General features: G+C 45.6%; 1 protein-coding gene across 2 annotated transcripts in view; it reads right to left on the minus strand.

Annotated features, from left to right (window-relative positions):
• The window catches only part of cnc (NFE2 like bZIP transcription factor cap-n-collar), a 64,616-nt gene that overhangs the window by 20,082 nt on the left and 30,620 nt on the right, over positions 1–13,914 (minus strand). For both annotated transcript variants that reach the window (XM_023390547.2, XM_023390546.2), the window contains exons 4-5: positions 626–1,029; positions 317–532 (exon numbers count right to left, since the gene is read on the minus strand). In XM_023390547.2, the coding sequence (XP_023246315.2) occupies positions 317–532; positions 626–1,029 (620 nt within the window). The remainder of the gene's footprint in view (positions 1–316; positions 533–625; positions 1,030–13,914) is intronic.

Raw genomic sequence — 13,914 nt, forward strand, 5'->3', positions numbered from 1 at the left:
AGAAACAAATATACGTGTGCACGTTTGATATTCAAACTTCAATGTACGAATGTATTTTTCAGTTATTTCTTGAAGGAATGGGAAGTACTTATTTGTATAAATACGTTCTGTAGGTTGATGTAAACTTGAGATTTTTTGACAGCGTATCTATTACCAACTCGTCCACCGGCTACACCACAGCGTATAACCAATAGATGCATTTGATTAGCGATAACGCGTGTAAAGAGAATAATAGCCCAAGCAATTCGAAAGGATATATTATACAGAGGAGAAAAAAAAGGGGGCCAAAGTATGAAAAAAAAAAAAAAAAACTGACCTGAAATCGGTGAGGGTGCGAGTGGTGGGCATGGTGGTACTGAGTCGGGTGCTGGTGGTGAAGCATGTTGGTCGCCACGGAACTGCCGCTCTCGTAGTCCTCGTCGTCTTCCCCGGTCGAGGCTTGCGGATCCTCACCGGCGCCGCTGCCCCTCCTCCTCCTCCTCTTCTTCCTCCTCGACTTTTTCTTCTTCTTCTTCACGTCGAGTTGTTTTTTCTGTCGTATCGCAAGCAAAGTACATCAATCACTCCGATCTCGGGGTAACGGCCAAACGGGCGAGCTCAAGTATATACATATATATGTACGAACCTCGAGCTGAGCCTCATCGAGGCCGACGAGCTGGAGCGCCTCCTCGAGGTTGAAGCCGTCGGGCAGGCCGAGCGAGTCGTTGCCGAGGAAAGCGTTTACGGGTGGGTAGTCGTCGTCTAAGAGGCAGCCGTCGCCTAGCAGGAGTTCAGCGGCAAAGTCATCCTCGAGGCCGAGGTCGAGCGAGTCCTCGCCACCAAAGCCGACCAACTCGCTCAGGCTGGCCTCCGCGGCTGTCAGCAACTGCTGATCCTCCTCCTCCTCCTCCGCTTCTGACGGCTTGTCGTGGCTCTTTTTGCTCCTTCTCTTCTTCCTTTCCGCCTCGTTCGCGGCCTCGCCCTGCTCCGGGGATGGCTCGGGGGACGCCGACGAGCAGCCGCTGCTTCCCGCGCAGATGATGTACTCGCCTGTGGAATTGAGATTTTTTTTTTTTTTTTTTTTCAAATTAATTTTACCATATGGACACGCTCTATGGGGAAGGGGTCTCCGAGCTCTGGTTGTTTGGTAATTTTTTTTTTTTTTTTTTTTTTTCCTCACGTTGTTTTTCTTCGGCGGGCTCAGCTATTTGAAATCGGGGGGAGTCCCCGTGGGGCGGGGAAATTCACTCGGTTTATTTTTTAACGAGGCCACGTATACGCGGAGCACTGCAGCGAGAAAAAGGTACGGAGGAATAGATATATCGATACAATGGAAGAGTGGGAGGAGAAAAGAGGAAGAGCATCGGCACATAACTAATTGAGGTACAACAGGGGGTTCGGTTTGCCCGGCACCTGCGCCGTGTGTATCCTATTCCTGCGGCCGCATGTTGTTTGGTGCATGCGTGTGTAGGTGAGTGTGTGTGTGTATACGCGTGATGGCGTGGCCCCCACGAAAACGTCGATGTACAAAGTCGACGCCCTACGACCAATGGGATGCCGATCTTTTTTTTTTTTTTTTTTCCTTTTTTTTACTCTCTCTCTCCCCCAAGCTTCTCTTTCCTCTTTTGGTGTTGCGTTCATAAGAGCCGCCCGCGTCACTTATCCGAAGATTTTTGTGGCACGTTTTAATGGTACCCCGAGTTCCTTTTTCCTTTTAATTTTTTCTGGTCTCTGAATAGGTACAACGAGACTTTTACAGCTCGAATGCGGGAAAATAAAAAAAAAATTTCAATCGAAACCCCCGCAGCTAAAAATTAGGCCTCGACAACTTTCGTTGTTTCAATAATTACGGTGGCAATGAAAAGTTGGGTGAAAAAGTAGTCAATTTTTGTTTTATGACCAACAAAAGTCACGATACAGAGACACGTTCGATGATCAAAAAATGATTAAATGTTTGTACGCCAAACGGAATTTTGAACTGCTTGCAGTCACAAAACTATATTTACAAAAAAAATTCTGGCGCATATACGCTCGTGTTTGTCTACCTGTCAGCCCGACCCTTGGCCGTAGCACTCCAAAATATCTCAAATTCCCGATGAACACGTGCGACTCGGTCTACACTTGCGTCTCCTTCACAAAAGATGGGTTCTCGGCGTTGCAGGGACGAAGAAAAAAAAAAAAAAACATCTGAATACATACCTACGCGCGCGAGACGAAAGGGAAGGTGTAAGGCGCGGCAGGTCTCGCTCCTGCGCTTCGAGAACTATTATTATTATTATTCCACGAGATTTTATTATTTCTAACAACATACATCCCACCACCCCCGATACACACAATATATCTCCTTCCCTTCGATCGCCGACGCGACGGGCTCTGCATATTTTGAATGTACACCTTCGTACCTGTACCATATTTTACCTGTAAGGGAAATGTCACGGAGCTAATTTGCACGCGCTTTGGTTGTCGTCTACGATCTTTCCAATTAAACATCTCGCGGTGCAATAATCATCAGCTGGACACAATCACCCCACAACCGAGGCTGAGCACAACAGCATTATACATCAAATACCAAATTTTTTTTGTTCAATTTTGATCACTGCAACGTTTGAACATAATGTATACCTCCGTGCAAATCAGCTTCCCCCTTTACCTTATAATCCATATATATGCGTGTATACATAATGCGTACGGTAGTGATCTCATCGGCGATGATGCAGGCGCCTACCGTCTGTATGCGCATACACTTAAGTACCGCAGCCCGTCTGGCCATCACGGAATAGGTAGCAAAGAGCTCGGAATCCTCTTTCCATCGGGCTCGCCTAAGAAAACGCGCCACGTATATATACAAGCCATTTCTGGCCCTTGTGTTTTTCTACCAAGTGCCCGGGCAGTCCGTGATGGTCTAGGACGTTCTCACGCCAAGCTCGGATTATAACTACGGATTCCGTTGTTTTCTTTCTCACTCCCTCTCGATGCTCTTATTGTTGCAACAGGTATGCGGGCATTAATTCCATCCGGGGCTTCGATTTTTTACTCGGCAGAAGTTATACGCTCAAGTTTTCCGTCCAAACGGGCCAACCTACAGGGATTTCTTATACTTTTACGGCACTACGCGCAATGGCACTCTCATTACCTTTACAATAATCGTGCAACCTATACGTATGGAAAAATGGCCCATTTGTTCTACCCTTCGTTGGAACAACTAAGTCGGGGTATCTCTATACCTTTCAATAGGGATGGCAGGGGGGCAGTACTCAATATTCTAAAGCGTATAACATAATAATATAGGTACAGTTTTTGAATTATTCGAGTACATTATTTAACTGCAGAGATGTTGTACATAGCGCATAAATTTTAAAGTGGGGTAATTGTGATCGCAATTGTGGATACACAAGGTGATTTAATTTTGTAGTAGTTTATTGTAACTGATTAAAAAATGATAAAAATGTTAACTTTCACACCGAGCGAGTCGACTTTTCGTGCTTTACAAGTCGGAGGGAGGTGGTCCAAGGGCTCAACAGTTGTATCCTGTACCTGTATGTACCATTAAAAAAAAAAAAAAAAAAAAAAAATTGAGTGTAATTGTTGTTAATTACATACGCGGCAAGTTATAACGAGATAGCAGCTGTCATTACGCGCGTTGGTATATTTATGTATACCTACATGTCCCAATTAACCGAGTCCCCCGTACGCGGTCGATTTATTACAAATTTCGTAAGCTTATTAAAGCAACGCAGTCTCCTCACAGTAGACGATGAAAATTTACGGCTTTTCGATCACTGAGCTGTATGGTATACGTGCTCCATTTGTATACGTGTGTGTACGCAGGTTTTTGGGTCATATCGTAAAGTATATCCTGGTGGTCACGGCTTATGCATGTATACACGGCCACGGGACGAGCGACGGTCGGTCCGAGACGTACAAAAATAAATGGGATGTACCTAGAAGGATATATAGTCTCATCGGGGGAGTAAAGTTGGACTTGGTCAGGCATCGTTTGAGCATCAGGATGGGACGGGGGTGACAAAAAGATGATGCTGGTACAGCTGTGACCACAGGTGAAAGAATTATACTCGCTCTGTTTTTGTCGTGCGCAACTGACGGGGGAGCCGAGAGAGGCAAATTGGCTGCAACGAGCGAGAGAAGAAGCTGCCGGCCGACCGACAGCATTAGGTACCACCTCATCTATATACTATATGGGAGATGGGAACGATGACGCGGCGGCCAGAGGGAGAGAGACGCGGAAATGTGCGAGCTTTTCAATGCGCCTCTCTCTCTCTCTCTCTACCCGGTTATGTACATCTGATGCATAGGTTACATATATATATATATATATTCCTCTTGCGCTTCGGAGTCACACTCTTTGAACTTGCCGAGAGGAGAGAGAGAGACCGTACACGACATTTCCCTTCTGACACATCATTTCTCATAATTTTCGCCGCACAGCGGCTGGTGGGGTATTATGGTCACCATTTGTGGTATACAAGTCCGCTCGTTTTACTTTGGCCGTGTACCGCCGATCGCCGCGGGATCTGCCGACTGACCCGTGCTCGAGGAGCCTGCATCATCATCTGCATCCCACAGTGCAGGCATCGGCAGTATAGGGAAAATATTGAGTGACGTTTCGCCCCATTGCCGAGACTTTTTTTTCGCTCGAAACTTTTGTAGTTATTGTAATTTTTACTGGATGCGCGGGGGTTTTGGGGCGTATGCCAATTTCGAGATCCAATGAAAATGAGGTGGCCGATTTTTTGATTAATTTTACCTACACATGCGTATGGAAATAACACATTTTCAAGGAGTGAGATGGAACTTTGGTATTTCCTTCCCAATTTTGACAACCGTATACGCATCGATTGTTTCCAAATGTGCTTTCGGGTAGGTGTGTACGACACCTTGCTTCGAGATGAGGGATTTCGGAATATTTCGTGCGATTCACCGCTGATGGATCAGACGGCACTGCCCAAAAATAATGTTATAGGCAGGCGTGACGTTAACGTGTATACGTGTACTTTTGTACATTCTACAGCGTATAAGCTATTTTCTCTGTGCTCACATTTGGGAAATTTTGTTGTTTTTTTTTTTTTTCATGAATTTTATGGTTCAAGAGTTGACCACCGTGTCAACGCGAACGAGTGCAAATAGATGATCACAACAATAGAGTACCTATATATTTATCCACGATGATTTAGCCATTTGGTCGTTCAACTACTCCAGGGAATTGCCGAAAGCCCCACTGTACCTATATTTTATTAATTTATACCTACTTTGTGAAGTTTCTTTTTTTTGAGATCGCAATAGTTGTATCTTGTGATAAAAAAAGCCACTGACGTCAATGCATATCGAAAATCTATAAAAAGACAGCCGTTGAATAAGAATTTCGTGGCTCGGTAGTACTACATTCTTTCGACGATATTTCAAGATTAGATGTTCGAGCACTGGGACGCAGATTAGGAGGAACAATCGAAAAACACCTGCACCGCTGGCCCGACGATTCGAAAAGCAGTTTAGCACAGTCAGATGTATAAACGCACTCATCAATAATCGTACAGCTGATAAATCACCGTAGGTCTATATACCCTTCTGCTTCTACCCAAAGTTAGTTTGACCGCGTTAAGTGAAAAATCTCGGCAGGCAGGTGCGAGCGGAAAATCGGTAAGAAAAGGAAATGCACGCAGGACTCGGTAAAACCAATTTGTCAGCTGGTCGATGGTCACTACCCCTGATGCTCCGGTCGATAAAATTGGTTCCGCATGTCCCGTTTGGGGAGGGTGGTCATAGCGGAAGGGGTTAATTGCCGATCGCCCCGCAGTTGGCACTTTACCGAGTCAAGGGACACGAAAATTACCGTTTCTCGCGAGTCATCATTTTCATAACCGAACTCTTCGGCCCCCTCTTTGCAAGTATACACGTTGAAAATACCTGATGGCTCTCGTTGGTCGTATCCGGGCGTCGGTCACTTCAGCTCTGCATCCGGTAAAACCCGAGGAACAAAACTGCCTATACGGGGCACAATGCGGCACACACACCCACTCCGTTATCGGTGCCCGTTTAGATGATACAACTCGTGGGGCACATGCAATATGTCACTCGAACGAAGAACAACAGTATTCTCTCGGATCACCAAACGGGCGTGTCGTATAGTCGCGAGCTCGCAAAATCGTCCCCCTAAATAACCAAACAACACACGGGCAGCTCCACTTACCCCCGAGACGGCACAATTGAAAATAATTAAACAAATTTCGGAGCTTTGCGACGCGGGGCTCTCGATGGTATTGCGATGCGTTGTGTTATTCTCGGGTGTATCGGATCGGTCGTACTGTAGGCGCTGCGTAGGCGCTGTGTACAATGTAGGCTCTCCCAGGGTGGGGGGGGGGGCGGGGGGGGATTGCCCGACCCGGATCGGTATACCCCGTCTTTGTCTGGCTGGCCGGAGAGGAAAAAGGAACGGCCCCGACCAATCGCGTCTCGGTGAGCGTCTCTCCCAGAATCATGGCCGGCCTCCCCTTCGCAAAGAGACCATCGCACACACACACACACCGAGGGCCCCGGGGGAAGGGGGAGAGCCGCCACTGCTTCTGACTGGCTGACTCCCGTCTCCCGTCCTGCTTTCCTTTATCTGTGTGCATGGCTATACACTTATACTTTTTTTTTTTTTTTCACACGCACACATTCTGGGCAGATCCATACGCTGTATACCCATGATGGGCAGCGTAAAGATCGAGGATGAGTATTGGATATCATTGGGTGTGAGTATACTCGAAAAAATTACTCGATCGGCGCACAAATCGAGAGCTCGAGCAGAGAATTTTTAATTCACGATCAAAAAAACTTTTAAAAATAATTATATAAGAATCAAAGATAGAAAAGTTGTTTTTCGCTAACTGAAATATTATTGGAAAGGCAGTTTACGTAATGTAAGGTATATGCGTGTGATGTTTTCACGCGAAATTACAGAGTCGCGTTATAGAAAAGCCCGAGTCATTCATTCCCTCGAGGGGGTTGGCCAGGTATTCAGCCCCTGGCATGGTGTCACAATACATAATATACATGGGACAGAAGGAGCACAGAGAAAAAAAAAAGTCACTTTTCAAACTCTTGCCCACAGCACATTGTGTGTTTATAGCTGTGTCTATCCTACTCTATGTATAGTATAAAATGCACGTGCAGCTTTGGGATCCAACAATTTGGGGCTCCATCCTTCGGTGTAATGATCCAGGTTAGCAGTGGTTTTAAATAAAATCGAGAAAAACGACACTCATCAGTTCCATCTACTGTGGACGGAATGTTATGGGTATAAAATACTCATATTAACGTATAATAACGTGTATCGGTTACATGTATCACCATACTGTGCGTAATACGTATATAATCTGTTGATTTGGTAGTAAAAACGTACAGATACACCGGTAATGGTATACAATAAGACGTTGATCGGTATGGGTGTATACAATACGTACACACAGAATCAAGTAAAATCTCATCTCGTGTTAATAAATTGTCAATGAAACCCGATGGACCCAAGGCAGTATAAATAATGTATCTAAGCATCGCATCTAAATCCCATCAAACGCACACCTCTGGGATGAAAAAAAGCATCAATACACGCTACACCTACATATATAATACATAGACATAATGTACGCGACTGCGAGGGAGACTTTTGTATTTTTCCGTCGCAGTCACCTGCGCGTCATTCCAGTGGCATTCCATCACGATTGTAATATAATCCCACGGCGTATCGTATGCTGGCCCATACAGTTGCAGCCTACGCCCATCGACTCACTTGTGTATATACCCGCGCTTTATGCTCTCGTTTGTTTCGCACCTCAGTCCCGTTAAAGCTGAAGAAGAAGAAGCTGGGATGATGATGACCGACCCTGGGCTACTCGTTTTTTCCTTGATCCTCTCATAATTAGCTCGTCCAAGTGTAGACCATGCCGATCGGTACAATTATTGACTATACTATATGATTTTGAATAAAAGATCAAAAGTACACGCTTTCTTCATCCGACGCTCATCGTCACCTTTTTCCCTCTTGGCTTCCATGGACGCATTTTTTACATCATTACTATATGATTTTTCTCGCTTTTTGCATAAGGATGTATGGTTACACCTGTCAGCCATCTCTCTTATCGTGAGCCCGAGCCTTGCTTTTCCCAGGGCAAACTGCAATGCTAATGAAATAAATGTACATCACCCTGTACACCTAAAATGTATGACGCAGGTGGGAGGAGAGGCGAGATCGGTTGTGCGCGTGAAAGCGTCGCATCTTCGTGAGGAGGCGGAACAAAATAAGTATATATATATACACGAAACGGGACGAGCACATCGCAACGTACAACGAAGTGGAAGATGGCTGCGGCTGGGACGATTTCGCGAGATCGGGGCACAATGGGCTCCCCGATAACGAATAATTATACAGACGGAGAGAAGCTATGGCCCCCCCCCTTTTTTTTTCTTCTCTAGCATACTTTCGAGAGCTGTCAAGGGGGAATGAGAGAGAGAAAAAGATACCTATATATACATGTATACAACGAGGCGCTACAGACGTATCCATTGTTCTTGCAGGGAAAGAGCGCGGATGCATGTTGCTCGGGAGGCGAAGGAGCGGAGTTGTTCCTTTGTTCGTGCTCTATACTTTTGATGCTTTTACACATGTATACATATACGTACGTCTATCCTTTTTGCTTTGCTATGCTTCATGTACATTACAATGTATACCTATACGTGTACACGTATAGTAGGTATAGGTACACGCCGAGGTTTCTAAATAATTAATCGACGCCCGCGACGATTCGCCAGACAACATGTAGTTGGGCTCCGTGTATGGCAGCGCCTATGGTATATATCGAACGTCATTTCTTTCTCTCTCCCTCTGAATGTATATACGCAGGTCTTTACTATGTACAATATATATATGTGAAGGAAGTACACCACGCATAGGCAAGTTTTTTTTTCCTTTCTATCATCCAATGTATATAGGCTCGATAAAAAAAACTCAATCAAATCTTAGTAGGTAACTATTTTTTTTTTTTTTTTTTTTTTCCACACAACGGTATAATATAAAGTATGAAAAAAAGCTTCACCAACTTGCTATACGTACTGTTTTTCAATTTTTTACGCTCGCTCGAACTGCGGGGAAACGAGAGGATGGATACTTACTCCAAAGTGTTCATACGAACGACAAGATGTCGGGATGAGAGGAAATCCCACCTCCTTCGACGGTGTATACGGAAAAGCCACTTTTTCGATTCCCCTCGGATTCTGTATGGCTATATACACGCACACACACATATATGTATACGTAGGGGTACGCTTGGGCGGGTCGGGCGTGGCGCGTTTCTCATTTGCTCAAAGCTCCCCTGCATAACATGTACATGCATGGCGGTATACATTATGTATACTTTTTCTATCGCACATTGATATTATTTTTATATCATCTCTCACTTGTGACAGGTATACCGAGCGAAATAATCTTTCGGAGATAATGTTATGCATTATATATCTATTATTGCTGATTTTTTTTTTTTTTTTTCATAAAAGTATACATGGTATCCCAAAAAGTGGAGTCACGGTTTTGCACGACAGAGATTGTATGCGCTACTCCATACGCCTGCAACGACATGTACACCTAGACGCTCGTGTTATCGGTCGGACCCACTCGTCCTTGAGACCCGCGATTAAATCCACAGAGATAGACGGTAAGTATGTATAGGTACACTCGATACGCGGTCCGAGTGTATACCCATCAAGTACTTACTCGCAATCCATCCCCCGCGCGGAGATTGATCGACACCGTTGAGTGAGTTTGCCGAAGGAAAGCGATACCGAGAGCAGAAGCAGCAGCCGAGGACAAACAGTCGGTCAGCAAAATCGTGTGTCACGTCACGTCTCGGTCCAATTACCGCGAGTGTAAACACCGTGCCAAGAGAGGTGTCTCGGACTCCCCCCCCCCTTTTCCCACCCGCAAGCCGATTATGCACATACCATAGATACACACATACGTATATTTTTCCGAGGTGTATCTGTAATAAGCTTTCCCGGTTTTTCCAGCCCTTTCATCATTCCCTTCCCCCACGAGCTTCGTTGCTCAGATAAACCGTAAAACAAATATCATGTCTATGTTCTGAAAGAAAATGCATGACATTTTTTTTTCATTTGGGGTACGACAGATTTCGGACATCATCAACGACTTGTGAGTATAGGTACATACAAACAGGGTTTTGCTGAAATGTCACTGACCGAGTCGAATCACCGTTACTCACGTGAATCACTTCAAGTGTATACAAGCCGAAGAGCCGATAACCCGAGACGATGAATGGACAAAATAATTGCGCTACGCGTGAATACATATATATGTATATATACACCTGCAGGTATCGTCGCACATGATTGTATATATTTATATGCACACTGTGCAAACAATCTAGTCACCGAACCCAAACTCTCGAGTCACCTACTACCAGGTAAATTTATTCCGATGTACGATGCATAGGTAATGTGCATTATCGTGTCTACGATATTTGGGCATTTGGGCCAAAAAAATATGTATGTATACCTACCCTCATTGGCCCGCAACATAACAGTGTAAATTGTATAATGTAAAAGTGATTTTATACAAGGCGCGAGGGATATATACCCGTGCAGTTGTGTTTACATGACGTTGCGTCCGACTAAAAGACATCATCACGCAGGCAGACGTGTGTATTACTTGTAACAATGTAATATATGTTATGTGGGACAGGAGCAAAGCCGGAAGTGAATGATCGCGCGACTTTGGAGGTCCTCGATGATGACTCGCGAATGGCACCAAGTGTAGGTACGTGCATATACAGTTATACACGGCTACCTCCGGGAGAGCACCCGGGTTTCGTACAGGTAACATCGCGCCGAGTCTACTTTTCACCGATATCAGTAACTATATATGTATATGTGTATATGTAATACGTGTAATATATAATGTGCTTGTAGCGTCGTATAATAGCGACGGTCAGGAGTTGCCAGCTCATACTATGACTCTACTTTGCGTTTGGCTTGCACTTTTCGGCCAACCAGCAGCAACTCACGGAAGAGTCATGCTTAGAGGGTGGATTTTTCTCTCTCGCTCTCTTCTCGGATGGGCTTCTTTTATTTATTTTTCTTTTTTTTTTTTTTTTTTTCTTCTTTTTCCACCTCCTCTGCTCCGCTGGCTGATCGCGCGACTTTTCGCTCGTCTCCTCGGTCGACGGCACAGTCGCGTCAGGTCCCTCGGACGACACGCTACCTCCACCTACAAACTATATTATATACTCTTATGCTCTGTGCAGCTTACCTTGGGGTCTTTTTTAAACTATCGTTACCGTGACCGTGAACTCAAGTGGTGACTCTGTGCGGGTTTTTTTTTTTTTTTTCCTTAATTTTGGTTTCGGTGGTGACGATCTTATTGTCTCGCAGTGTCGCAATGGCCAGTCATCGCATCTTGCTCTATACTGCAACAGCGATGTTCAAGTCGACAGTGGAGGTTCGGCCCGGCTGCTTGGAAATCGTGAAGTATACCTACGAGAAGTCATATTTGTCTCAACCCTCTCCCCCTCCTCTGTATACACCTTGCAGAATTGTAAAGACTGTCGAATTCGTCGATTAGCCAAGAAGATTTATCGTGTTCTCTTCCACGGCTGTACGGCACGTATAAATCATTGTATCCTTGTAAACGTTGCAAACCCACACGCGCACACATCGTCGACAACATAAGTTAGTCGCTAACGCTATTGCTTAAGTTAACTATGTATACGTACTCATGTATGCGCAATGTGGATATTACAACAATCGCTTGGATGTGACCATAATATTATATAGGTGCACATGTACAAAAGTCAAATAGTGATGATCTGTACACGGCTGTTGGATGGTTCGAGCAAAACATCGCCACGGTATATACGTATTGTTGTGAGCATAAATACCACCTGGACCTAAAGTAAGTTAGTAAGTAAGTGCCCCTGCTCACGTACACGCAGTTGAGCAAGAAAATGGGTGGTACCGATCCATAAGTACATATCCACACCGGCGCTATTGATTTACAGCCGCAGGGAGCGCGCACTGCCCCGACAGTGGAATAAAAGCCTTTCTCGCTGACGCTCTCCCGTGCCCCCGATAAAATCTCGGCCTTGCGAGCCTTTCCCGTCCGTTAAGTGCCGATTTTACGAGGCCCGATTTCCATCTGCGACGCCTCGGAGGCAAGACCCGACTCTAGGGAAAGTCGGGGACTTTTTCCCAGCCCACGCGGATCTCGGTCTTTGATGTATATATACGGTGTGCTCCGCATACCTGTACATCTTTTTCTACATCTCTGCTCGCGTGCACATGCCCTACGGAGAGATAACAGTCTCAGCTTTTGAAGTATACGCTTGTCCTCCGTCAGAAACGATGCTTTTGCGGCGTTGATCGTGTACACGCGATAGTGACAAAATTTTGTTCTTTTTTCACGTGCAAAAAAAAAAAAAAAAAATTAAAAGTATAAAAATGCAACGTCTATGGGTTACTTCGACGAGCACGTGGATACTGCACGCTTAAGCCTTTCTTTTTCTCTAATGTATCTCTGGCGAGTCATATGGGGAGTCCTAATCTCTCATTACTCCCACGGGAGCGGTAAGTATACTTTTTGAGAAATAATCCAAAGTAGGTATTTTATAATGTCTCTGTCTCTCGAGGGGGTATTAATTTGTTTCAGCTTTTCCGTGTCTGAAATGCAAAGCTGCGGGAAACCTTCAGAGTCAAAACTAGCCCTCGTCTACTCGAAGGAAGCTCGAAGATGGACAGAGAGGGGGTAAGGGGGAAAAAGTGTTAAAAGGCGAGAGACCAAATACTCTGCACTCGAGACGGGAAAAAAAGGAAGACGTCGAGATGGAGAGATACGAGAGAGAGAGAGAGAAACACGCGTAAATCGCAACAAAAGCGAGAGGCATCAGCATCAGGGAAGAGTTTTTGCCCTAATGGGCCCTCGAAGTGACAGACCGACTTGTTCGGACGCGCTGCCGCAACGATTCTTCATACCCGTCCAACCTAAACCAACAAGATTCGGGGCCCTTCCTCTCATTATTCCCCCCAGCCCCCCCCCTCCTTGGTCTCCTTCACCACAATTATTTTGCTTCCACGCTCGTGATTCCAGCTTCCCCTCCTCCTCTTGGGCTTCGTGGAATTTCCAAGAGCCCTTTGGGCCTGTCGTCGTCCTCCTCCGCGCCGAGGTGTAAACAATTTTCCCTGCCCTCCTCAATTAACGATGTTTTTTCAGGGCTCCTTTTTCCTCTCCAACCAAGCCACGGACGAGCTATTGGAGATCAAACTCGACTTCTCGATTCTTCCTCGTGTTGTACACGGTGGAGATATGTATATATATACTCGCCATTGTAATATATGTATATATATGCCTACTGTACGCAAGTACGCAGCTTGGGCATAATTTCGTGGAAGACGAGAAGAAATAAGTATCGTGCGAAAGGATGAGTTTGCGAAAATCCGAGTGTGCTCGCGCGGTGCGATGATGACGACGATTATGGTGGTGGTGGTGTCCAGGAATGGCAAGGGAGAAGAAAACGGGGAAGCTCATTGTGCGCGGGGTTCTCGCGGAAGAGGAGGGGCCCGAACGGGGCAGCAGTGGCCACGTTGCACGCGGGGAAGAGCAATTTTTCATCGACGGAGATGACAAGTGGGGCCCCTAAAGCTGCTGCAGGAGGGGGAGGGGGGTCGAGCTAGCGAGGATCACAATGCGACACGTTTGTGCATCGGCTGTAATGTATACCTATACCCTCCCTCGATGCCCTGGAAATTAAAATGTCACCTTTTTCTCCCTCTCGGAAATAATACATACGTAGAGGAGGATTATTTTTCGAAGGTATACACGAGATGCGAATCATCCACGCCAGATGAAGGCCCATTGTGCCTCGGCACAGATGAGGG

Source organism: Copidosoma floridanum, unplaced genomic scaffold (genome assembly GCF_036245765.1).
Source record: "Copidosoma floridanum isolate Cflo_tuat_1 unplaced genomic scaffold, Cflo_Japanese_pri ptg000021l, whole genome shotgun sequence".
Classification (NCBI taxonomy): domain Eukaryota; kingdom Metazoa; phylum Arthropoda; class Insecta; order Hymenoptera; family Encyrtidae; genus Copidosoma; species Copidosoma floridanum.